The sequence below is a fragment of the Trifolium pratense genome, linkage group LG3, assembly GCF_020283565.1.
Source record: "Trifolium pratense cultivar HEN17-A07 linkage group LG3, ARS_RC_1.1, whole genome shotgun sequence".
Classification (NCBI taxonomy): domain Eukaryota; kingdom Viridiplantae; phylum Streptophyta; class Magnoliopsida; order Fabales; family Fabaceae; genus Trifolium; species Trifolium pratense.
Window position 1 is genome coordinate 44,422,893 of NC_060061.1, and position 23,578 is coordinate 44,446,470.

At 30.9% G+C, this 23,578-nt stretch overlaps 3 protein-coding genes, 1 long non-coding RNA gene and 1 other non-coding gene across 5 annotated transcripts; 4 read left to right on the forward strand and 1 right to left on the reverse strand.

The window, feature by feature from the left end:
- The first annotated feature begins 555 nt into the window (after nt 1–555).
- Nucleotides 556–1,012, forward strand: LOC123912847. The gene is made up of 2 exons (XR_006811472.1): nt 556–697; nt 796–1,012. It is a non-coding gene; the product is annotated as an uncharacterized LOC123912847 (long non-coding RNA).
- A 2,212-nt stretch (nt 1,013–3,224) lies between these two features.
- LOC123916197 lies at nt 3,225–7,233 on the forward strand. Its single transcript, XM_045967585.1, has 7 exons — nt 3,225–3,574; nt 3,674–3,823; nt 4,644–4,718; nt 5,056–5,205; nt 5,712–5,792; nt 6,189–6,500; nt 6,613–7,233. Exons 1-7 carry the CDS (start codon nt 3,458–3,460, stop codon nt 7,078–7,080), a joined length of 1,353 nt encoding a protein of 450 aa, XP_045823541.1. The 5' UTR covers nt 3,225–3,457; the 3' UTR covers nt 7,081–7,233.
- A 2,837-nt stretch (nt 7,234–10,070) lies between these two features.
- LOC123918849 (small ubiquitin-related modifier 1-like) lies at nt 10,071–12,072 on the forward strand. The gene is made up of 3 exons (XM_045971008.1): nt 10,071–10,259; nt 11,501–11,650; nt 11,755–12,072. The coding sequence occupies exons 1-3, from the start codon at nt 10,173–10,175 to the stop codon at nt 11,818–11,820; spliced, it is 303 nt and encodes a 100-aa protein (XP_045826964.1). The 5' UTR covers nt 10,071–10,172; the 3' UTR covers nt 11,821–12,072.
- LOC123919252 lies at nt 11,074–11,217 on the forward strand. The gene has a single exon (XR_006813161.1). It is a non-coding gene; the product is annotated as a small nucleolar RNA snoR135 (small nucleolar RNA).
- A 4,814-nt stretch (nt 12,073–16,886) lies between the features above and the next one.
- LOC123916116 lies at nt 16,887–18,051 on the reverse strand. The gene is made up of 2 exons (XM_045967488.1): nt 17,864–18,051; nt 16,887–17,331 (listed from the first exon to the last, which is right to left on the reverse strand). The coding sequence occupies exons 1-2, from the start codon at nt 17,960–17,962 to the stop codon at nt 17,116–17,118; spliced, it is 315 nt and encodes a 104-aa protein (XP_045823444.1). The 5' UTR covers nt 17,963–18,051; the 3' UTR covers nt 16,887–17,115.
- Nucleotides 18,052–23,578: the final 5,527 nt, after the last annotated feature.

The following is a 23,578-nucleotide window of genomic DNA, read 5'->3' on the forward strand; positions in this document are numbered from 1 at the left end:
AAATATTGTAATACCTACTATTGAAGAAGAAGTTAGCTATAGTCTATATCTATCAAAGACTCAGAAGAAAACATTAAAGATTCAACAAGCCAAATAAATTAATAGCGATTACAACACTCATTTTAAGTGTATTTCTAAATTTTATTCTATTTAATTGTTTTCCTTTTTTTACATCGAATTTTGGTCTATGTCCCAATAATCTTGTTTTATTTTTTGCTTTTATTTTAATACATATAATGCCAGTGAATTATATTACTTCACCAAACTTTTAATTTATCTTTTTTTTTCTTTCTTTTTATTTTGTTGAGATTTTCTCTTGTCTATCATGAAAGGTTAAAATGAAATAAAAAATAATGAAATTTTAATAAAAAAATAATGAACTTTGACGGTCAGAAAAATCTATATACAAAAATTGGTTTAATTGACCGATTCGGTAAGCTTAAGAATTAAATATGACACATTGATGTACCTTAGAAATATTTAACTAATTTATTTATTTCTAATAATTTTGTTCTTGCAACTCGAAAATACTATTTAATTGTAGTTAACAAACCATATAATTTTTACTTATAAAGTGATCAAAGAATTTTCAATTTTTTTAATTGAATAGGAGAAAAATATATGGCTCGAAATCTCAAGTTTGTTTATGCTTTGATCATTCTTCTTTCTTTATTTCTTGTTGTAACCAATAGCAGCAGTAAGTCATATCTTCACACCATTTTTCAATTTTCTTTTACACACAGTCTAGTACGTACCATATTGCTAACAATCCTTTATTCTTATTTGCCATTACAGGATTTAGACGTTGCAAAAATGATGCCTGATTGTATAGGATATATTTGTTTACGTGGTTTAAAAGCAAAGTGCATTTCTTTCTATTGTATGTGCGTGTAAGAGTAACAAGTTATATATGAACATGAATTCAATGTATAAAAAACCAATAATTTGTTGAAATTATAAAATAGCAAAATAAAAGAGATTTAAATATCAAATAAGAAAAACAATTATGTTATTTCGAATCTCCTCTCTACCAAACTGTTAGAAGTTTCACATTGGCTAGAGATATGGTAAAAATAGTCTTTATAAGTATAGTGCAAACCTCAACTCTCAAACTAGCTTTTGTGGTTGAGTATAGGCCTCTAAAATTCTAATATGGTATCAGAGCCTATCCTAGATCCATTTGTTGTTTGTTGTGGAGACCTCCCATATTTGGGCCACCCGTTGTTGTTGATCCCACGTTCCAACTTGTTCAGTTCTGGACATGAGGGGGTGTGTTAGAAGTTCCACATTGGTTAGAGATATGACAAAGATAGCCTTTATAAGTGTAGTGCAAACCTCAAACGAGCTAAGCTAGCTTTTGTGGTTGAATATAGGCCTCTAAAATTCTAATACAAACGAGCTAACCAAACAACTTTTCGATTAGCTTTAGCTGTCTCTTCAATCTTCAAATAAAAATAAGCTATTGTGCAACTCTACTTTGCATTAACAACAAAAATATCTCGCAAGCATTGCACAAAATAGCTAATAACAACAACAACAAGAATAATAATAATAATAATAATTCCTTAAAAATAAATAAAATAAATAATAATAATAACTAGAGGGTAGATAAGCGCATTCCGTGCCTGACTGTGTCTAACTTACGTAAAACAAAAAATATGATTTTTGTTGCTACTAAAAAAAATCAAGGGTATTGTTGGTATTATGAAAAGTCGACACCAATACTTTTGTATCCATTTTTTTTGTCAAACTTTTGTATCATCTTTATATATAGGTATTTATATCTATTCTATATTTCTATTGTCCTTTACTTTAATTGCTATTTACTTTTATTTGTCAAAACATTTTCAAACCAACAAAGCGAAAGCAAAACTATCCTAATTTCTAAACGAAACTAGTCGCCTTGGCACAATCCCTGTGCAGACGATAACTTACTACTTTATTACTCGGTAGCAATTCTGTATACTTGCAGAGCCACCATCAGTGTGAACTTTTCATAATAACAACAACACTCTTGATTTTTTTTAGTAGCAACAAAAATCTTTTATTAACAAACTGACCTGACCATAACATAAGACACTGTTTTTTTAGCAACAAAAATCTTTTATTAATAAACTCACCATAATATAACACATTTTTTTTGACATAAGTTAGACACAGGCAGGCGCGAAACACGCGTGCCTGACCCGCTAGTATATATATAAGAGCTTCATATTTTTAAAAATATTATGTAATGGGATATCGATTCGAAAATATTATGCAAATTATGTAAAAAAAAAAAACCTTATGTTATGATGAGTTCGAACAACTAAGTTATGAAACTCAAGTGATTAATGAGCATCACCGAAATATGAATAAAATCCAAGTAAGGTTAAAAACAAAAATAAAAATAGAGTTAGAACCGAACACTCCACCTTGGTTCAATAGAGGGGGAGGGGAGTGGAGAGATTTTTATAGAGGGGGAGGGAGGGACGGGGAGGGGAGGAGAAATTTTTAATTACATATGTGTTTGGTTCAAAAGAGGGAAGAGGAGGGGATGAGAGGAATTTTAATTATAGATATGTTTGGTTCACGAGGGGAGGGGAGGTATTTTAAACCTAATTTACCTTTCCGTCCTTATAAACATAGAAGAGACTCCTGATTTTATAACATTCGGTGCAAATCGAACTATATATTCACAATAATTTCTTTAACTTTATGATCATCTAACAAAAAAAATATAAAATTTTAAATTATCTATAAATACATGAAAATAATTTATTGATGATTATTAACATAAATTGCAACTGTACAAATTTTTTTTTTACAATAATTTATTGATGATTATTAACATAAATTACTGATAAAGTATAACAATTAACAATAATATATAATGTTTCAGAAAAGTAATAATATATCATTAAAAAGAATGTAATAATAAAGGAGTATAATGTTTATAAAAAAAAAGGAAGTTAAACAAGCAAAACGTTGCAAACGTGATGCAACGTAATAAAACAAAATAAATGAAAATAGAAATAAAAAAATAAACAAAAAATTGTTGATACCTCGCAAAAGGAAAAAAATTATTCTGAAGAAATAAAATAAGTAGCATGATGAATAATAAAGAGAGATAATTAATCTTTAAATTTTTAATAAGGATAGTTTTGGATTTCAATACAAAATTAGGAATAATTTTGTCAATGTAATTAAATTTATAATAACCTATCTCACCTCCCCTCCCCTCTAAATCCCCCCAAAAAGTTGCCATACGAGGGATTTTGCTCCCCTCCTCCCCCCTCCCCTCCAAAAAAATGAACCAAACACATAAAATCTAAAATATTCCCCCACATCACCTCCACTCCCCTCCAAAACCCCCGAACCAAACAGACCCTAATCGCTAAAAGTAGAAAAAAAACCTAACGGCGAAAATCCCTTAAAACTGAGCGAAATTCAAAAGCAAGTAAACAGCTTTTGTTGGATGAATCCATCGAAGAAGAATTTGAAAATGCAGTCGACGAGCGTTGGTAGCAAGGAGGAAGGCATGAAAGTGACTGAAGAGGACACACACATCAAACTCACATTGAAGATGGGTCATGTAATTATGTTTATTTTGAGTTTTGATTCATGGGGTTGCTTAAAAATTAAACTTTGACTGTATCTTACTTAATGTTCAATTTGTTGTTAATTGCTGTAGTTTGGGAGTCCATTTGTCTACACAATGAAAAGAAGCTGTCAATTCAAAAAGCTCATGATTGATTACAGTGATAGGTACTCTAGAGATTTTAATTCAGTGTTATTTTCAGCTGGCCGAGGTTGCATCGAAGAAGAGAAGACTCCAAATGAGGTTTGTACTGTTTCTAGACTATGGTATGTTTGTTCTGCTAAAAAATAGAGTATTGGACTGGACAACTATTGGTGTATCCTGTTTGATTAAGTATCTGGTTATGGGACCGGACAAAATAGGTAGCAAGGGACAGGGTAAAAACAAGAATTTTTGTCCCAAACCACATGACAACTTTTTGTCCACAATACAACTATAAAAATACGAAAATATCCATTTTATATTCGAATATAAAAAATGTTATTGCCCTATCTCTCTATGATACAGTTTTGTCCTGTCTTGTACTATTTTGTTCTGTCATGTGTGGTACTTGTTGTTTTGCGAATCAAACGCACCCTATGAAGCATAGAGACCTGTCACACTCATAATTTAAAAAACATTGGTAATCAAATTTAATGTCTTTAAACCCCTCATTGATCCCTTTCAAAAACCCCATCATTGATCAACATTGTTTCGACACATCTTTGATGTGTTTGAGATGTGTCCAATGAGTGTCTAAGGCGTGTTGAAGCAAAGAAAAACTAAATTGTTTTGGAACACTTGTTTGAGTTGTTGTCCGACACGTGTCGTATGGGTGTTCTACATGTGTTGGACGCCGATCAAGGAGTGTCGAAACAAAGGAAAATACAATTTTTTTAGGACACATGTCTGAGTCTTTTGAAATGAGTCATACTGGTGTCATAAAAGTGTCGGACACTGAAGCGTGTTGGACACTGTGAAACGCCTAATCCTAGAGGTGTTCTTGCTTCATAATTACTAGATATGCTATTATGATACTTGTTTACGTTCTTAGTTTATGACTTGAAAATATATTTTGCTGCAGCTGCACTTGAAGGACGGGGACATAATATATACAAATTTCCGATCTGGCAACATCATGCTCAAGATCAAAGGCCAGGTTCAATCTTTCTTTCAGTTTCTAGGGCTTTGGTCTAATGTTGGTTCTTGTTGTTGTTTATTTAACTCTAGTTCAATTTCTTTTTGTGTTGCTATATTTTTATTATCAGATGTTTGGATACCATGTGTTGCTATATTTTTATTATCAAATGTTTGGATGCTATGGATACTAGCGTATAATTACTACTAGTAGTATTGGTTGGATTTGCCTTATTTCAATGATCATTCTATATCGTATAATCTTATTAGCTTTTGTGTTACTGTCATAAATCTTAACTTTGGAAAGCTAGACTTTGCATTAGAGGTATATGCTAATTTTTGGATTTTGGCTTTTGTAGGATGGGTATGAAGCTTCGTTCGAAATGCGTTTTAATTCTCGATTGGAAAAGCTTATGGATTTTTATTGTCGTAAATATTGTTTGGAGGTTACTGAAGTTGCTTTTCTTTTCAATGGGCGTTTCCTCCGAGCAGATCAGACACCTTCCAAGGTTTGTGGTTGGTGACGTCTATTCATTGTTTCATGTTGAGTTTAAACCAAGCTCCAGCTTGATAGGTTGTGTTCTATCTTCCAGCAATACTTGAAAATCATCTTAAACTTCAATGATAATTGACATTGGAGATCGGACCCCGAATGTAGAAGTTCATGGTCATCCTTGTGGTAACATATGAGATAGTGACTTAGCCGGTGTCAGTTTGGCGAAAACAGGAGAAAACAAATGGCGTTCCTTCACATTCAACTCATTTGTTTTTTCCTTGTCTTTTCTAACAAATATGGATCAGGTCAGCATCTCAATCATAAGAACAAAGAGGATAATGAACTTCTACTTTTAGAGGGCGGCGTCAGTTGTCGTTGGTGTCCAAGACCCTCTTAGAGTCACCAAACGTTCTGTGATTCATTGTTCTGTGATTTTGGTTCCCAACAGACCAGTAACTAACAACATATTACTGTTAGTAATTGTTTTTATTTATGGCTTGAAACATTTTTTTTTTGTAGCTGCATATGTGTCAGGGAGATGAGATATATGTCGTTCTCTATGATCAGATTGATCTCATCGAACTAAAGCAAAAATCTCAGGTTAGTCATTACTTTCATTATGTTTGTACTTTGAATGCTTGATTATTAAATTGAGTGATGAAAAACTGGATGGATTCGAGAAGTCGGAGTCACTTCCGTTACACGAAACAAATAACATTCTTCACATGCATTTGGGTTGTTGATGCTATTTTTTTGTGTGCTAGAAAACTTTTTTTCTTCTCATCTTTACTCAAATTCATCATTGTATGTTTTGATTTATAATCTTCTTTTATTTATGGCTACCCATTTATTCCCTTTGTTGAAATTTTCGTTCTCGTCTAGTTCTATGAATGGCTAAAATGGTTTTTTATGATTTATATATACATTGTAGCAATAGTAACAAATTTCATGTCAAAAAAACCAAAGTCTAATTGTTCATGCTTATTTTTATGATAGATGGCAACTAATGTTGATATTAGTGATTCAAAGCTTTGGCCTGACTTAGAAACTAAAGCTTTCATAAACATTATGGTTCGTAAAGCTACATATGGAAATATGTCAAATGACGACGAGTGGGACTTTATGACTTCTGAGTTGAATTCGATAACAAATCGGACCTATAAAAAAGAACAACTAAAGGAGAAAATGCATAGGCTACAAGCCATGTATCATGAATTTAATTCACTCTTGCAAAACCCTGAGTTTAAGTGGAATGCTGAAACTAACACTTTTAGTGCAAGTGCTGAGGTCTGGCAAAATTATCTTCAGGTATGTATGGCTTAATTTTTGTAGGATTTTTGTTAGTTGGATTTCCATTAATTTTATTTTTCAATATTAACATGTTAATTAATGTATTGATGATATGCATATATTATTTTAGGCACATGATAAAACTGCTCAATTTCAAAAGAAAGGGTGTGACTACTATTATAAATGGTTGGAAATCATATTCAACAAAGATAATGCATATGGAGGATTTCGTCATTCAGACGATGATATACAAGAAGTCGAGTACGCCACACAGAATGGAAAGAGAAAAATTCAAGTAAAAGATCGTAAATATAGGAAAGGGTCGACATCATGTCAGAAGGGAGACAGACATTTAACTTCGACCAAACCATCTACGGCAAGAGCTAAGAGTAATAACGGTAAGAGTTTGGAGGCTACTTCTCCGCATGTAACATTAGATTGTTCTATTACTAAGTGTGTAGCTGCTCTTGAAAAGATAGAAGATATTTCAGATGACATCTATGTAAAAGCCTTGGACAAATTTCACGATCCTAATTGGAGAGAAATGTTTATTGCCATGTCTAATGATAGGAGACGTGGATGGCTATTTAGACTTTAAAATTTTACTTGCATATGTGCTGTTAATGATGAGACATATTCTCTTTAAGGTTAAGTTTTTTTTTTCTACTTTGCTGGTGAACTATTGTCTGTGTTTATATTATATGACATGTTATAATCATAGTAGATTTTGATAGTATTGATGATTTACCATTGTTTAGTCTTTGTTGACTGCTTGAATAAATACAAGCTATGCAAATTCCTAATCAGAAGAAAGCAAGGCTCACTTCTATCTCTCACTACCCAATGAGACCATATATACAGAGTGTAATGAGAGGAATTTGGTTTTTGTGTTAAGGAGGAATAAGAGAGGGAAGGATTATGTGTGGAAAGTGTATATCTATAACAATATATAAAGGGGATAAGGGAGTTTGGGCTGGATTTTTTTTGGTCCATTTTGCCCTTAACTTTCTTTATGGTTTTTTAATTATTTCATAATTGCCCTTAACTTCCTCTTTTTTTTTTTTTATGGTTTTTTCATCTATATCTATTCTATACTATATCTATAACAATATATAATCTATAACAAAATATAAAGGGGATAAGGGAGTTTGGGCTGGATTTTTTTTGGTCTATTTTGCCCTTAACTTCCTTTATGGTTTTTTAAATATTCCATAATTGCCCTTAACTTCCTCTCTTTTTTTTTTATGGTTTTTTCCATCTATATCTATTATATACTATATCTATAACAATATATAAAGGGGATAAAGGAGTTTGGGCTGGATTTTTTTTTGTCCATTTTGCCCTTAACTTTCTTTATGGTTTTTTAATTATTCCATAATTGCCCTTAACTTCCTCTTTTTTTTTTGGCAAATGCTAAATAGTGCCCCAGGGGCACTTGTTAAGGATTCAAATTTAGAAAGTTTTACTTGGAAATAGTGTAGTCAATACAACAAAAGTCTATATTTTGATGTTTTCCATGCACAACTTTTATTTTATTTCTTCTTTTGGTTCCTTAACTAGTGCCCCGGGGGCACCGGTTAGCAAGACCCTTTTTTTTTTTATGGTTTTTTCATCTATATCTATTCTATACTATATCTATAACAATATATAATCTATAACAAAATATAAAGGGGATAAGGGAGTTTGGGCTGGATTTTTTTTGGTCTATTTTGCCCTTAACTTCCTTTATGGTTTTTTAAATATTCCATAATTGCCCTTAACTTCCTCTTTTTTTTTTTATGGTTTTTTCCATCTATATCTATTATATACTATATCTATAACAATATATAAAGGGGATAAAGGAGTTTGGGCTGGATTTTTTTTGGTCCATTTTGCCCTTAACTTCCTTTATGGTTTTTTAATTATCTATAACAATATATAAAGGGGATAAAGGAGTTTGGGCTGGATTTTTTTTGGTCCATTTTGTCCTTAACTTCCTTTATGGTTTTTTAATTATTTCATAATTACCCTTAACTTCCTCTCTCTTTTTTTTTTATGGTTTTTTCATCTATATCTATTCTATACTATAATATATAAAAAGAATACATGAGTTTTGGGGTTGAATTTTCATAATACCAACATTACCCTTGCTTTTTTTAATAGCAATAAAAATCTTTTATTAACAAACTCACCATAACATAAGGCGTATCTTTTTTTTTTGGGTACATAAGTTAGACACAGGCAGGCGCGGAACGCTAGTCATGATTGTGAGAATGTGATAAATTCAAAGGCCAAAACACATGGTTCATAAAAAATTGCTCTTTATGTCCCTAGTAGCTCGATACAATTGTTGGCATGTTGCGAATTCTTCCAATCAAACTGGTTATGCACTTTTTTAAGATGCGGAACCTGGGAGCTTTCCTCTTCAAAATAGGGGTAAATTTTGTTCCAGCCCCCCCCCCCCCAAACCTCAAAAATACCCCTAATTTTGGATCCAGTTTAATTTGGACCGTGCAATATGAAATTTCTTTGTATTTCGAAAGATGATGTTTTCTCTTCCCACCTCCTATGAATCTTTTATCCCCTTAAATTTCCAATTTTGCCCTTAAAAAAACTTCGGTTCGTAGAAACCGAAGTTTTTTTTTGCCTTGAAAACAAATTTCGGTTTATAAAAACCGAAATTTACTCTGAATTTGCACTAGAAAAAATTCGGTTTCTGCGAACCGAATTTTTCTGCAAGGGCAAAATTGGAATATTGGGGGTATAAAAGATTCATGGGAGGGGGGAAGAGAAAACATCTCGAAAGATAGGATCTGAAGTGACCTTATATACAAAAAAAATGCAGTTCAGCTACGTTTTGCAAAGACTTAATCAAAAGAAAATGATTTTTTTTCTTCATTCGAACTTCATTCATCAACTTCAATAATTCTTTCTCTATCCAACTTCGGCACAAGTGTTTTTATGTTGATTGCTTTAAGTTGAATTTCCAAAACATACCACTATAATTTCATGGTGCATTTTTCTAATTTTTTGTTATGATCACAAGTAACATGATTTTGGAAGATAGGATCTAAAATTGCAGGTAGTTTTGGAAAATAGGATCCGAAACAAATCAATAAGAGCATTTTGGAAGATATGTTCCGAAATAAAAAAAGAAAAAAAAAGAAAAAAAGAATTTCACTTGAGCCGTTTCAGTAGGTACAATCCCATCAGGTTCGATTTCGGAAAGTATCTTTCAACAACAATTCGATACCAAACAATTAAAGTATTTCTAATAATAATCATAAATCAAATCATATTACATTATTACTTAAGAGAATATGAAAATTCATCATCACAGAAAAATCACCATTTCTATCAATATCCATTTTGGTTATAAACCTTTAAAAAAGAGATATATTAAAATGTCTAATGACATGGCTACAAAATTCAAATTAACTTATAAAAACACATACAATTGGTCTCAATCGTAGTTGCGGGAGATCGAACCACCATACCAAGTTCAACGTCAATTCCAAATAACAATTGCTTTTATTTATATTTTGAAAAACAAAAATAGTAGCCGGTATATAATTATCGGGCCTAAGCCCAAAGTGCAACAATTGAGCCCATAAAAAAGAGAGAATCTGAACCGTCGATTTGTCGTTCCTATAATAAGATATATCTATCTTGTTGACAGCAATTGTCGGCGGTGACAGAGAGAATCTGAAGATGTCGTCAGGTGTGGCAAACAACGAGGAAGACAAGAAGCCAACTGAACAAGGCGGCGCTCACATCAACCTCAAAGTTAAGGGTCAGGTCAGTTCATTCATTTCTTCCTTCTTTTTCTATTCCTTTGTAGTGTTTATGATTTTTCAGAATTCTATGTTTTATGATTCATGTGTTTGGATAAGAATTTAACTTTGATTGTATTGATTTTAAATACTTGAAGATTTTCATTAATTCTTTCCATATTTTCATTTTTTTATTGAACTTTGTTCTTCTTATTTTAGTATTAGTATATTAGTATGTTATTTCATGATTATGTTTAATACTACTTTTCAGCTGGAATTTAATTTTGTTTTTTGACCTTTTGTGCATGTTCATAATCTATATATTGGGTTTTAATCATAAACCTCATATGATTATATTTTTTTAAATATAATAATAAATCGTGTGAAAATTGAAAAAAAAGAAGGATCACACTAGTGCTCCTTTTTATGAAATATGCTTAATTAAACCAGACCTTTTTATAGTGTTTTTTTTTTTTTTAGTTTTATTATTGAATTTGTTTTGAATTTTTGTGTTGAAAAAAGAAGAATCACACCAAGGCTTATTATATAGGAATTTTTGTTTTTGTATTTGTTGGATTGCTGTAGGAACTTGTTGTTTTGAAAACGATGTATTGATTTTGGTAAAGAAGCTTTGAGTTGCTATCAATCTCAGTATTAAACTTTACAGGCCATGTATTAGTATTCACCATTCATGTTTATATATCACTCTGAGTTCGACTTATCTCCCGTATTGTTATTATCTTGTTATTTGTTGGTTTCTTTTTGTTGTGATAGCCGATATGTAAGATCTTATTATTTACATCTTTTCAGAAAGAAAAAAAAAAATGATGTTTTATTAGAGAGAAGGGATAGTGTGTATCGGTGTTGTGCTATCATCAATGCATTCTTCCGAAAGTGTTCTTTGCGATATCAATTTGAGAGAATGGGCAGTTGCACTTCATCTATTATGGTTGAAAACCACAACAATCATTTTCTCTACATCTTTTTTTTTCTTCTTTCTTTTTAAACAAGTATATAGGAATTAGGATTTATTTTTATGTTTGAATGTTTCGTTGTTTGGTGCATCTGTTTGTGTATGCGATCTGAATTTAGGTTTAATGGAAGATGAGGTTTTGTTTGTTTACTAATGCTTACAAAGAGGAGGGGAATATGTTTAGCGTAATTTTCTATAATCTATGATTTTTGGAGACATTGATGAAATTAACATCGAAGTTATGTATGCTAATTTCTTTTATTTATTTATTTATTTTGTTTTTAATGTTCTAGGATGGGAATGAAGTGTTCTTCAGGATCAAGAGAAGCACTCAACTGAAAAAGCTTATGAACGCTTACTGTGATCGACAATCCGTGGACTTCAATGCCATTGCTTTTCTCTTTGATGGGCGTCGTCTCCGTGCAGAGCAGACTCCAGACGAGGTTTGTGTGCAAGACACCTCTTGGTTGCTTTACTGTCTTTACTAATTACATTCAAATGAGTCGAACATGCTTGTTTTATGATTTGAAAATATATCTTGTTGCAGTTGGAAATGGAAGATGGGGATGAAATCGACGCCATGCTTCATCAGACAGGAGGTTCTGTTATCTGAATGAAGTGACGATGTTTCTGCCATATTATGAATAGAATTAGTTTGACTTAGAGCTAGGCTAATGCATATTATGCATCAGCTATTATCGATTATCGACTAGCATATGATATACAGCTGTTACAGCTGGAGGACTTTGTAAGGGCGATGCTTCCTTTGTTAATATGATCATGAGTGGATTATAATATTTCTACATGTGAAAGCTTATACTCATTTATCTTGAGCTTGTTAAATAAATCCACATGTTTGTTGATATATCTCAACTATGACGCATTTATCGGATATTCAGCTAATTCCCTCTTGGTTTAAAGGGATTAAACATGATAATAATATGATACTTTGTTAAAAAAATGCTTTGGGAGTGAGATACACAAACGGGGAGTACGCAACTGAACAACCTCCGGTGCTTGTTTTTGGGCAAATCAGGGTTAGCATATCACTCTCTTGGGAATTCTGTTTGATGATACTTCCACATATTTAGTTTGGTTATGGAATATCATTTCCCACAATCTCCAAGAGGTCATTGTTCATGTCTTATCTTTATGTTATGGCATTTGGCATGCTAGGAATAAATTATGCTTTGAAGCTAAATTCATTCATCTTGCTGAGATTGTTTGGAAAGCTTGTACTATCATTGAGTAGCACAAAATAATGATCTTGGTCTCCTCTTTCTAGTATACATGTATTACAAGCTCAATGTTGATGTTGCTGGGTTGGTGAATAGTTTGTGTGACATTTGAACTATTACTAATGGTTTTGTTTTTTGTTGCTTCATGGAGAGTAATCAATGTTTTGCATGATTCGGATGGACCGTCGAGGCACGAGTTTTAATTTAGTGTTCGAGTTTGCGCATGATTTTCTAGGTTCTGAAATATTGTGGTTGAGGGTGTATTGCTAAAATGTGGTTCATGCTTGGGGAAGTAACCCTCTAGTGACAAATCCTATTTTGGGATGGTGGTTGATAACTATCATAATATTAATATTTTTTCTTCATTACTAAAAAAAATAGTTGCAAGTACATTAAAAAAAATAATCAATTCATTTTTAGTGTAATAAAATATCATCATTCAACATTCACTAACATATGTATAATATTCATATTCTTTGTCATGGCTCATTAGAAAGGAGAAGAGATAATTGTTCTTGAATTCAAACCATAAATATAAAGCTTCACTACTTAAAAAATGTTCCTATTCAAATTTATTTCTAAATTGATTAGAATTTTTTTCATGTTCCCTTCTCTATTGAAAGATATCTTTCGGTAGTACAAATCCAAGAGACATTTTTTAAAAGTGTAAATCTTATAAAAAAATATTTCACAATAGTATTTTGTTTTTAGTATGAGCAATGTAGGGGACAAAGAGCATCATATTATATAAAAAAAAACAGAAAAGAAAAGAGCAGCCATCATACTTTTAAGTTACTGTTTGTGTTGCTATCTAGTTACCTTTTTACAATTTTACCAAGTCATTGTAATTAAGGTCGTTGGCTCTCTTGTCGATGCTTCATGATATCTCTACAAGCTTGCGTCATTTTGGACTAGCTACGAACAAATAACACCCATTTTGTTTCTCTAGAGTTTTTCTAATAAGGTTTTTAACGACACAACTATTTTTCCATGTTGCTCTTTTTTCCTTATTGCCAAGTCCATCCAATCTCCTTCCACACGGGACTCCCAGACCCAGATCACTATGACCGACTTTCATCTCTATTCGACAAATCGGTTTCACAGTCAGGCAGGCCTATACCATTACGCTCACGAGCTTATTTTTCTTTCTATCTTAATTTATTCATTAGGATGTTGAAAATGATAGGTAATAGAGTTAGAACGCTAATATAATTGGCATGTTGTCTCTATCATATGTCGCTAAGAAGGAAACCCTTTTGTTAAGAGAAGAAGAAAAAGAGAACAAGACCAAAAATGCTCATACGTGGTACTGCTGCAATTAAATTTTCTCCAATAAATTATGCCAACAAATTGCACTAAATATGTGGTCCATCTGAACACAACATGATAATTGGTTGGTTCGATAAGAACAAGATAAATAAGAGGTTGTCACAAATTCACAATTACTACTAATTACGTGCTTTTTGAAATAATTAAAATACCTCCTCATTATTTAGACAATAGGAACTCAATTCACATCTTTACTCAATCCCAACACCCTAAACGCTCTCATGAATATGAATTGAAACACAGTTCGTAGGATGCGAACTCAGTTTTTACATTAATTAATGAATCTTATAAAATTTGATCATCGTCCAATACCATATTTTGTTTGACCATTCGAGCAGTTGTGACAGTATTGACCAATCACATGCATACACACGATTCATTGATTTTAAAATTGAAAACCAACAACCAAACCGAACAAGTAGACCTATAGCAACTGAAAATGGAAGCTCTACAAAGTTTTTTTTTTCTTTTTCCTATAAGTGTATGATCACATGTATAAAATAATAAAGTGTGAGTACCATGATTTGTATAGAAAAATAAAGTGGGAATAACATGATTTGTTGTTTTTATCAAATAATAAGTTGTTTGGCCCACTCAAATACTTTTCATAGTATTGAATATGTCATGTGGACCTTGTTGCTTTCTTTTGAATCAATTTCAAAGTGGATGATAACTTCCAACCACAAAGGAATTGGATAAGAATTAACCTAGCATCAATGGAGGGACCATGATGAGCCACTTCTAGTTCTTTACTTTCACATTTAAAGACATATTTGTGATCTAACTAGCTACCTTAAGAAATTCTAACTAGAGGAAAATAGAAATTGCTTCAAGTCTTCAATGACTACATGTTCAAATAGAAATTATCTCTTATTTTTGAAAAAATACATTTTTTTACTATTGTTAGAACATTATTCGAAAAATTAAATTGGACAACAACGGACAAGACCTCCAAATTATAATTCAATTATTATCTCCGTTTAATTTTAAATGACATATTTAACAATTTCGCACAATTTAAAACAAGTGTCATAATAAACGAGAAAAAAAATGCGATTTTCAATTGTCCTTAAAAAATATTGATGACTTATTTGAGAGTAATGAAAATAGTAATAATGAGAGAGTATACATTGTAAAATATTGTATTGAAAGTTGAATAGATAAAATATTTTGGAACAAATTTTTATTTTATTTGAGTTATTTATTTTGAAATGGAGGGAGTACTTTCCAATTTTGATTCCCGATTCTACTCAATACTTCAACTAATCAAATTGTTTGATATAGTTCGATTTTTAAAACACTAGATTAGAATATACATAAGATAAGAAAGGAAAACTACTAGAAACTGCAATTGATGGCAGAAAGGAGCACATTTCAACATTGTTGACATTACAAAATTATGACAAGAGAAAATTAAAAATGTTGATGTTATTTGACATATGAAAATTGACAATATATTCGACACTATATAAAAATATATCATTTTTTTTTACTAATAAAAATATATCATTTATCATTTATAACTTGTGATATATCTAAAAAATACAGTATATTGTACCAAAAAAAAAATATAGTATATTGTACCCAAAAAAAAATATGTATTGGACATCTAACGAAGTGTACACATTAAATATTCGATTTTTTTTAAAGTCCCTATTACAACAAAAAAATACTAAATTATCCTATTTTCTTAAAAAAGTTATGTAGTATCTTTGATGTGTGACAGAGGACATATGGAAGCCAAATGAAAGCCACAAATCAATCCAAATTAAAACCATAAATCGATCTAAAAATTATTGAAAACTGCAAAAAATCAAATAATTTTATATGTCATTTTCGAATTTTAACATGGAAAGGAGGATAAAAAAATACAAAAATGACAAAGCTAAATGCATTAAATGCAAAGCGCAATTTCCGTTGATGTATTTGGTTGCCTTACATAGACATGAATGTCCTACAAGCAAGGTTGTCAGAACCGGACCGGTCATCGAATCGGCGAGCTCACCGGTTCAAGGTTCAATTGGTCGGACTGGGTTCAATCGGGGTCGAACCGTTTTTAATTAAATATATATTTTAATTAATATATAAATAAATATATATGAATATTGTTCAATATTTCATAATTTCACACATTAAAAAGATAAAATATCACAAGTCAAAATAAAATAAAATTTATAATTCAAACCAAATGAAGAATAGATGAAAAACAAAAATCTTTCCTATTCCTACGACGTCGTTGTTTTGTTTCATTTTTTTTAAAAAAAAAAAAAAGTTAAAACGACGTCGTTTGCCCTATTTTTTTTTAAAAAAAATAAAAAATCTGCAAAACCGCTTGAACCGCCCGGCCGGTTCACCGGTCCGACCCGGTTCGACCCCGTTTCAAGCGGTTTTTTGCCGGTCGGTTTCCTATCCGGTTTTTGCTCAAAACCGAACCGTTTTCATGACCGGTTCACGGTCCGACCGGTCTGACCGGCCGGTCCGGTTTTGATAACCTTGCCTACAAGTGATAGTAGGACACACACATAACCAACAAAACTAATAATATACAAAAACAAAGTTACAATACAATCCATCAACCAGATAGAATAATGCATTGGGACCCTTAAATATGAGGCTATGTTTCAATTCTTAATTCATGTGTACAAAACAATTGTACAAAACCAATCATTTTTCTAAATGAATCCTTGTAAAACTAGTATTTGCTTCATAAAGTAATTGGACATGTCCGGTAAGTAGAGTTATGTTGTTGCAAAAAGACGCTGATATACATTAACCTAAGTTCGAACCCTAAATTTCATACTTTTCTATATTTAAAATGCGAGTTTAATTAAGACATTTGACTCAAGTAGTTAATAAATTAACTCTGGAACTAATCGTTTGGAAGAACTCGAGTTCGATTCCTGATGGAAACAATTATTGGTCAGATTTTACTTACCTTGCGGTCGAACTCAGAATTACACTCCGGACTTTGGATTACACTCAAAGAAACGACCTCCTCCAAGAACGTCGTTTTGTTTTTTCAAAATTAATAACAAATGCAATAAAAATTGAATTAATAAAAGCCTAATGATTCATGTAGTCTCCATCAATATTAAAAAAAATGGAGAATAAGTACAACCATACAAACCAAGAATTTTAGATTATTTTTCAAATAGGTAACATTAAACTCATAAATTCATAATACTTGCAAAGAAATTCAAGTTTTTTTTTAGTCTCATTCTCTTGCAAAAACACTAACAATTGCACAAACATTTTGTAAAAACATAAGACATAAGAAATTCCTTATTCTAGCTGAAAATTAAAATCAACAATCTCATAATTGAAGTTAGCATAGCAAGTTCCTAATGATCCTTGTACCTATTCTTAACATCTTCAAACTTTGAGTTACTCTTAGTAGCTTCTTCAGCAGCATCAATTGTTTTATCACTAGTTTGACTTTTCACCTTTGGTGTTTCATTTGCTTTTTCTTCTGCTACTCTCAGAAATTCATCAGCTGTTGATGATGCTCTCTCTTTTACCAAATGGCTCTTTTTTTCCTTCACTTCTTGCCCATAATTCTACCATTCATGTTCATAGTTCATTCAATAATAAATAAATTGTAGCACAAAAAAAAAAATATTTAGCATAATTCATGCTTACTATAAATCATATGACTAAAAATCAATCAAACTTCTTTCTATCACTTTTTTAACAAACCCATTTAAAGTAAAGATTACAATTTTGAATCCAACAAAAAAAAAAATCTTCACTTTCTTGGTGGGTTTTGATTTTTGAATCTTTGGATCCACTTTTCAACTTTTGATTTCCACATACAAAAAGGATCATGCAAAATAGTTCTTCATAACTACATGCAATTAATTTCTTCCTCAGCCATCTAACATATCTAACACTTCAACCAAGTACAATCTGAAATTCAAAGTTCAAAAATTTGATCTCTCCAAATAAATTCTCAACTAGGATCATTCTTACTTGTAAAAAAAATTAAAATAAAATTAAGCAATTTTATATAGTTTTTGCTATACCAATTAGCTAAACAAAAATTATAAAATAAAATGACAAAATCAAGAGAGTGAATTAATTTAATGATACCTTGATGGAGTTGTAGAAAAATGGTCTAGAGGGTTTGAGCAAAGAAGATCTTGAAGATGAGTGAAGAAGTTGAGTGATGAATTGTTTACTACAAGCCATAGTGTGCTAGCTGCTTAATTATTCAATCTCTCTCTCTCTCTCTCTATGAAGAGGATTTTGTGAGAGAGTAATAATATGTTGGAGTTGGGAGATTGGAGACGTGTCTCTAAGATGAAGCTAATGATGTGCACGTGGTGTTGTTGAAGTGGAACACATCATGCAACCTAAAGGGACAACTTTTGCACACTCAGCACCTATATCTCTTAGTGTTAGTATGCGCAGATACGCACGCGCGCACATATGCACGCGCGCACATATATATCAATTAAGATGAACACGGATTTATTACAAGTCTCGTGTTCATGATTCAATGTATTGATGACAGTTAAATCGTGATTGAAAAGTATAACTTTTAAATGAGATTTGACTTTTTCAATAATTAAATTTTTAACTTTAAAATAGTTCAATTTCGATCTAACGGTAACCGATGTAAAGAATACAACACAACAGTTTTTAAGGTAGGAAATCTCAATCCGGCTAAGATACAAAGAAAAGAAATAGATATATCCAAATGAGGGTTTTTTTTTGGTACAACAAATATGAGGGATTCTTATTTGCATCTATCCAATCATAAATACTAAATAGAGCCTTTATGATTTTTATTTTTATTTTTCTAGAAATAGAAAATATCTAATGCATAATTATCCATTAAAATTCTGACTACGGTTGAACTGAAATTATCTAACTTACTTCATTGGGCGCGCGCAGTTCACACTGTATGTTTGATGAATTAATCTTAATGCTTATTTTCAACAATAGTTGTAATCTTAATGTTTATTTTCAACGATAGTTGAAATATATGAAGCACATATATATTTTGAATTAGACATGTGTTAGTGTAACACTGTATATGTTGGAAAAACCGACATAGAGAAAATAAAAGAACGCAATTAACAACATAAGAATATAACGTGGAAACTCCAAATTGGAGAAAAAATCACGATCGTTGTCAAAACCGACAACCAAAGAATAAACACTATGTAAAAATTGTTACAACACATATACTACCATCAATCTTCCATTAGCCCCCAATACACTCACACTCTCCAAAGCAGATACCTAACTACATCTCTCAATCCTCTAATACAAGAGTACAAGAGAAAATAAAATAAAATCAGATATAAGCTTAAAGTGCTACTTACTGGTGCAATTATAAACAAAAAACTTAGGTCCATTATATAGCCTTGATTCCCTCACTGTTTCACCATTCTAAGCGATGTGAGACTTACATTGCAATCAACCCCAACACGATATTCGATACCAGCATATATAATTACATTGAATAATTATGTTATTTTTTTTTTTAAAATTATTATTAATATTAACATATTAGTATTGGTATTATATTTAGTATCTGCGTTTGTGCTTCATACTATAATAGTAATTATAGACCATAGTCACAATTAATAGCATGCACCAAACTTTATATAAAGCCAATATGCTTAATTGTTTGGAATGATAAATAAGTGTGATTTTAATCCATCATGAAATTCTTTTGTCAAAAAAAAAAAAAAACCATCATGAAATTCTAATTATAATAGCTACATGATGTGGTAATTCAGTTGGCTTAACATAGTCTCTTAAGTACATTATCATCTAATGTTCAATCTCTTATTATGGGTGTTTACACAAAAATATATGATAAAATAGACTAATTTTTACCATGAAAGAAATCCTAGATCAACTAAAAAAACACTCTTCCAATTAAAGAATATCTAGAGCAACCAAAAACTCGTGCATTGCTATTTAGTAAGAAAAATTTACAATCATCTCTTTGATTAACAAAGATTTGACCTTTCTTCTAATGTGTTGAAGTTGTGTAAGAATTTTTGTATCATTGTCACCCTTCTTTATAACTTCAAATCTAGCTTTAGAATCTCAACCAGTAAATCCCCTATTTGTATATTCATTATAGTTTCATCCTATTCTTTATTTAGGATTGAGATTCACTGCTGTAAGAAAACAACACAGTTTTCACGCAGTAGTTAATTTGAGCCGTTAATCATAAATCAGACGGTCAAAATTATATATGATCAAATCAATTAAAAACCATCCTGCCCATCTATTCCAGATCGGATGGTCCAGGTGAGTAACTGCGTCACATCCATTTCCCTTTATTCATGGGCTAGTTCACTCAGTGAATTTTCATGGATGATTTCTTTTTTACTCGAAAAACTTCAAGAAACGTTTTTTAAATTATTTTTTAGTGTAAATCCAACTAAAATTTACACTTGAAAAAAACTTGGGTAAATGTTTTCGGAAGTATTCTGAGTGAGAAAAGAAATTTAGGAGGGGAGAAGAGAAATTTCATTTCCAAGACTATGATGTCAATTGATGACAAATTGCTTTATTGTGTAAAATTATGTGAAATGAATTATTGTACTACTTTATTTCTTTTAGTTTCCTTAGGAACTAAGATCATAATAAATGGTGAGACTTCTTAAGTTTTCCAGGAACTAAGAGTATTGAATTCTCGAGAGTTCATAGATTAGATTTGTAAGTTCTTCGAGAACTAATTATTGAATTCTTCGGGAATTCAAGGTTAAATTTATAAGTTCTTCAGGAACTATATATTATAATAATATTTTTTGTGATCCTTCGAGGATGCATGAATATATTCTTCCGGAAAACTAGCACCCAATTTATCACAAACTCAATCTAAATCATAAGGTGATCTGCTTTATAAAATCCTTTCATGGTTAATGTATACAAAAGCATCAAATATTTATATGGGCAAAATTTGATATGACACATATATGACGGCAAAATAAATAAAAGTTGCTTCTGGATCTGAAGCATAATTATAGTCCTTGTTAATGATCATACAAAATTTTATCAAATAAAAATGAACATGGCTATAAAAATGAAAGTAGATTTTGCGTGGTACGTACACACCTTTGTAGCAACTGTGTGGTAGAGTTTGGTTTTATGATATTAGATTAATCTTTATGTAATCATTCAGAAATATATATAGAATAGTAAAAGATACGAATATAATAGAATCCACACAATGTCATAATAAAACATTTAAAATTATATTTGGAAACATTGATAGTTATATTTGGAAATAGTATTAAATATGAAGATTTGTCTTAATTTAGAATTTTTAACGGAAAAATCAATACGGCTATATTTACTTAGCAATTGAATTTTACAATTTTATCCATTGAGTTCTTCAGGAACTATATAATAAATCACTATCAATTTACAATCCTTCAAGGATGTAGGAATATTGAATTCATCTAGAATTCATTGAAGAGAAAAAGAAGTTGTTTTATTAGTTCTTCAGGAACTATATAACACATAAAAGTATTTTGATGTGCAATCCATTAGGGATGCATGGTGATAAATGGTGATAGTTCTTCAGGAACAAATTTTTTTTAAGTTCTTCGGGAACTAAGATTATGAATTCTTCGGGAATTCATGTATTAAATATCTAAGTTCTTCAGGAACTGAGAATAGGTTCTTTAGGAACCAAGATTATGAATTTTTCGGGAATTCATGTATTAACTGTCTAGGTTCTTCAGAAACCAAGATTATGAATTCTTAAACATGTTTATGTTCTTTTGGATGATCGAAGTGTCGATGTTTCACCATACAGGTGTCGGTCACGAAGCATAATGATGCTTCACCAGACTATTGTCGGTCACGAAACTCAAACAATATCAAACATCCAAGATACATATTATAAATAAATAAATAAATAATTGATCAAACATTTTATGTAATATTAATGATCAAAGTGTTATGCTTCACCATACAAATGTCGGATATCACGAAGCGTAAACAACATTGAATCAATTAAATACATAAAGGAATGATGCTTATTTATTTATTTAATTTTAATTATTATTATTTGATCTTTTATAAGTATACAAGGTTCAAACGATTCATAATCATATAATAATCAAAAATAAAAACTACTTGTGATTTCATAAAAATAGAATAAGAATTGCATACCTCAGTTGGTAAGCTCGTGCTGATAACGTGTTATAAACTAATGTAAATAGGAGCAATAGTATAGATGGAGAAGAGAGAAAGAATAGTGTATGTTATTCATCACTAGGATTATGGTTACAATATAGTGATACATAGTATCTATATATAGGTAAACATAATGGGCCAATTACATGGGCCAGGACATCCACTAATAATATTCATAACAAAATTAATATTAAAATATCTTCCCTCCCCTCTGAACCAAACACATATGTATTAAAATCTATCCCCCTCTTCGTTCTCTCGTTTGAACCAAACATATATATAATTAAAAATCTCTCCTCCTCTCCCCTCTCTTCCCCTCTATTAAAATTCTTCATCTCCCCTCCTTCTCTGATGAACCAAACAGACCCTTAAAAAAAGAAATTTTCTTTGTATTTCTAAAAATAAGTTTTATGACAATTTAATTAAAAACAGTAAAATGTAATGGCTAAAATGTGTGGTCCATCATGTTGAATTTGATCAATTTTCATTTTGAATTTCAAAATTGAAATAAAATTAGTATTTTCTTTTAAATCTAATGGCTAAAATGTGTGTTCCATCATTGGCCCATTTCCTTTGGATCCATGTTAGATGAACCCCCCTTTGATTATAAAAATACTTTTGGATCCATGTTAGTTTTTTTGGCTTAAATGTACTTTTGGTCCCCCTATTTTCAAAAAAAATAAAGTTTTGGTCCCCCTATTTTAAAAACCAACTTTTTGGTCCCCCTATTTTCAAATTTTTTTGAGTTTTGATCCCCATCCCATTTTGGGATTAATTTTGTTGATGTGGCCTTGTAACTAATGAAGTGGCAACATTCATGTGGACAAATTTAATATCCATGTCATTATTATATATTTTTAAATTCAATAAAACTTTATTTATAAAATTTATAAAATATTTTAATTATTAGAATTATATATTCAACTGAAATAATAATTTTTAAATCTTATAAAATATGAAATTTGAAATCCTAATTATCAAACCTTCAACTACTAGAATTTTATTCACCGTCAGAGAGAATCATTCCTTATGAATTTCATCAATCCTATGGTTTCCTTCAAACTCAACAATTTCTGGATTTTTAAAAACGAAAAGAAATTAGAGATAATTTTGTGTTTCAATAAAAATTTCTGGCTCAACATTAATAAGTTTCTTCAAACTCTACCTCAATAATAAGTTTCTTTCTGGCTCAACAAATTCATTCATTTTTATTACTCCCTCCTAAAAAATCACTTTTTAGATTCATTCAAAAAATAATATATCTAGTCAATAATATAAACCACATACATTAATTAAGTAGTTTTTTGCTTATACAATCGTCGGTAGTTTAATGCTTTCAAGAACTAATTAATGGGCTGAAATCATTCACGTTTAACAAAATGAATATAATTCATTTAGTTTCTGCCATAAAATAAAATAAAAAACCATTTAATTTCCATCGAACAATAGGAAGATCTGAAAATAGAGGGAAACTTGTACAAAAGAACTTGAAACCATTGGAGCATCAGATGTTGATGTTAACACCTTCAACTTTGCCCTTCAATTCTGACAAGAAATGGTGATTGGAAAATCATCGGTGGTGGTGTGACGGTGGCGAATCTCCAACGAAGGTGCCAAAAATACAAGAAGAAT

Coding starts and splice junctions, on each gene's coding strand:
- LOC123918849 (XM_045971008.1), top strand. CDS start 10,173: ATGTCGTCAGGTGTGGCAAACAACGAGGAAGACAAGAAGCCAACTGAA. Junction 10,260..11,500: donor ACCTCAAAGTTAAGGGTCAG/GTCAGTTCATTC, acceptor TTAATGTTCTAG/GATGGGAATGAAGTGTTCTT. Junction 11,651..11,754: donor CAGAGCAGACTCCAGACGAG/GTTTGTGTGCAA, acceptor ATCTTGTTGCAG/TTGGAAATGGAAGATGGGGA.
- LOC123916116 (XM_045967488.1), bottom strand. CDS start 17,962: ATGGCTTGTAGTAAACAATTCATCACTCAACTTCTTCACTCATCTTCA. Junction 17,332..17,863: donor TTTTCTACAACTCCATCAAG/GTATCATTAAAT, acceptor CATGAATGGTAG/AATTATGGGCAAGAAGTGAA.
- LOC123916197 (XM_045967585.1), top strand. CDS start 3,458: ATGAATCCATCGAAGAAGAATTTGAAAATGCAGTCGACGAGCGTTGGT. Junction 4,719..5,055: donor TGCTCAAGATCAAAGGCCAG/GTTCAATCTTTC, acceptor TGGCTTTTGTAG/GATGGGTATGAAGCTTCGTT. Junction 5,206..5,711: donor CAGATCAGACACCTTCCAAG/GTTTGTGGTTGG, acceptor TTTTTTTTGTAG/CTGCATATGTGTCAGGGAGA.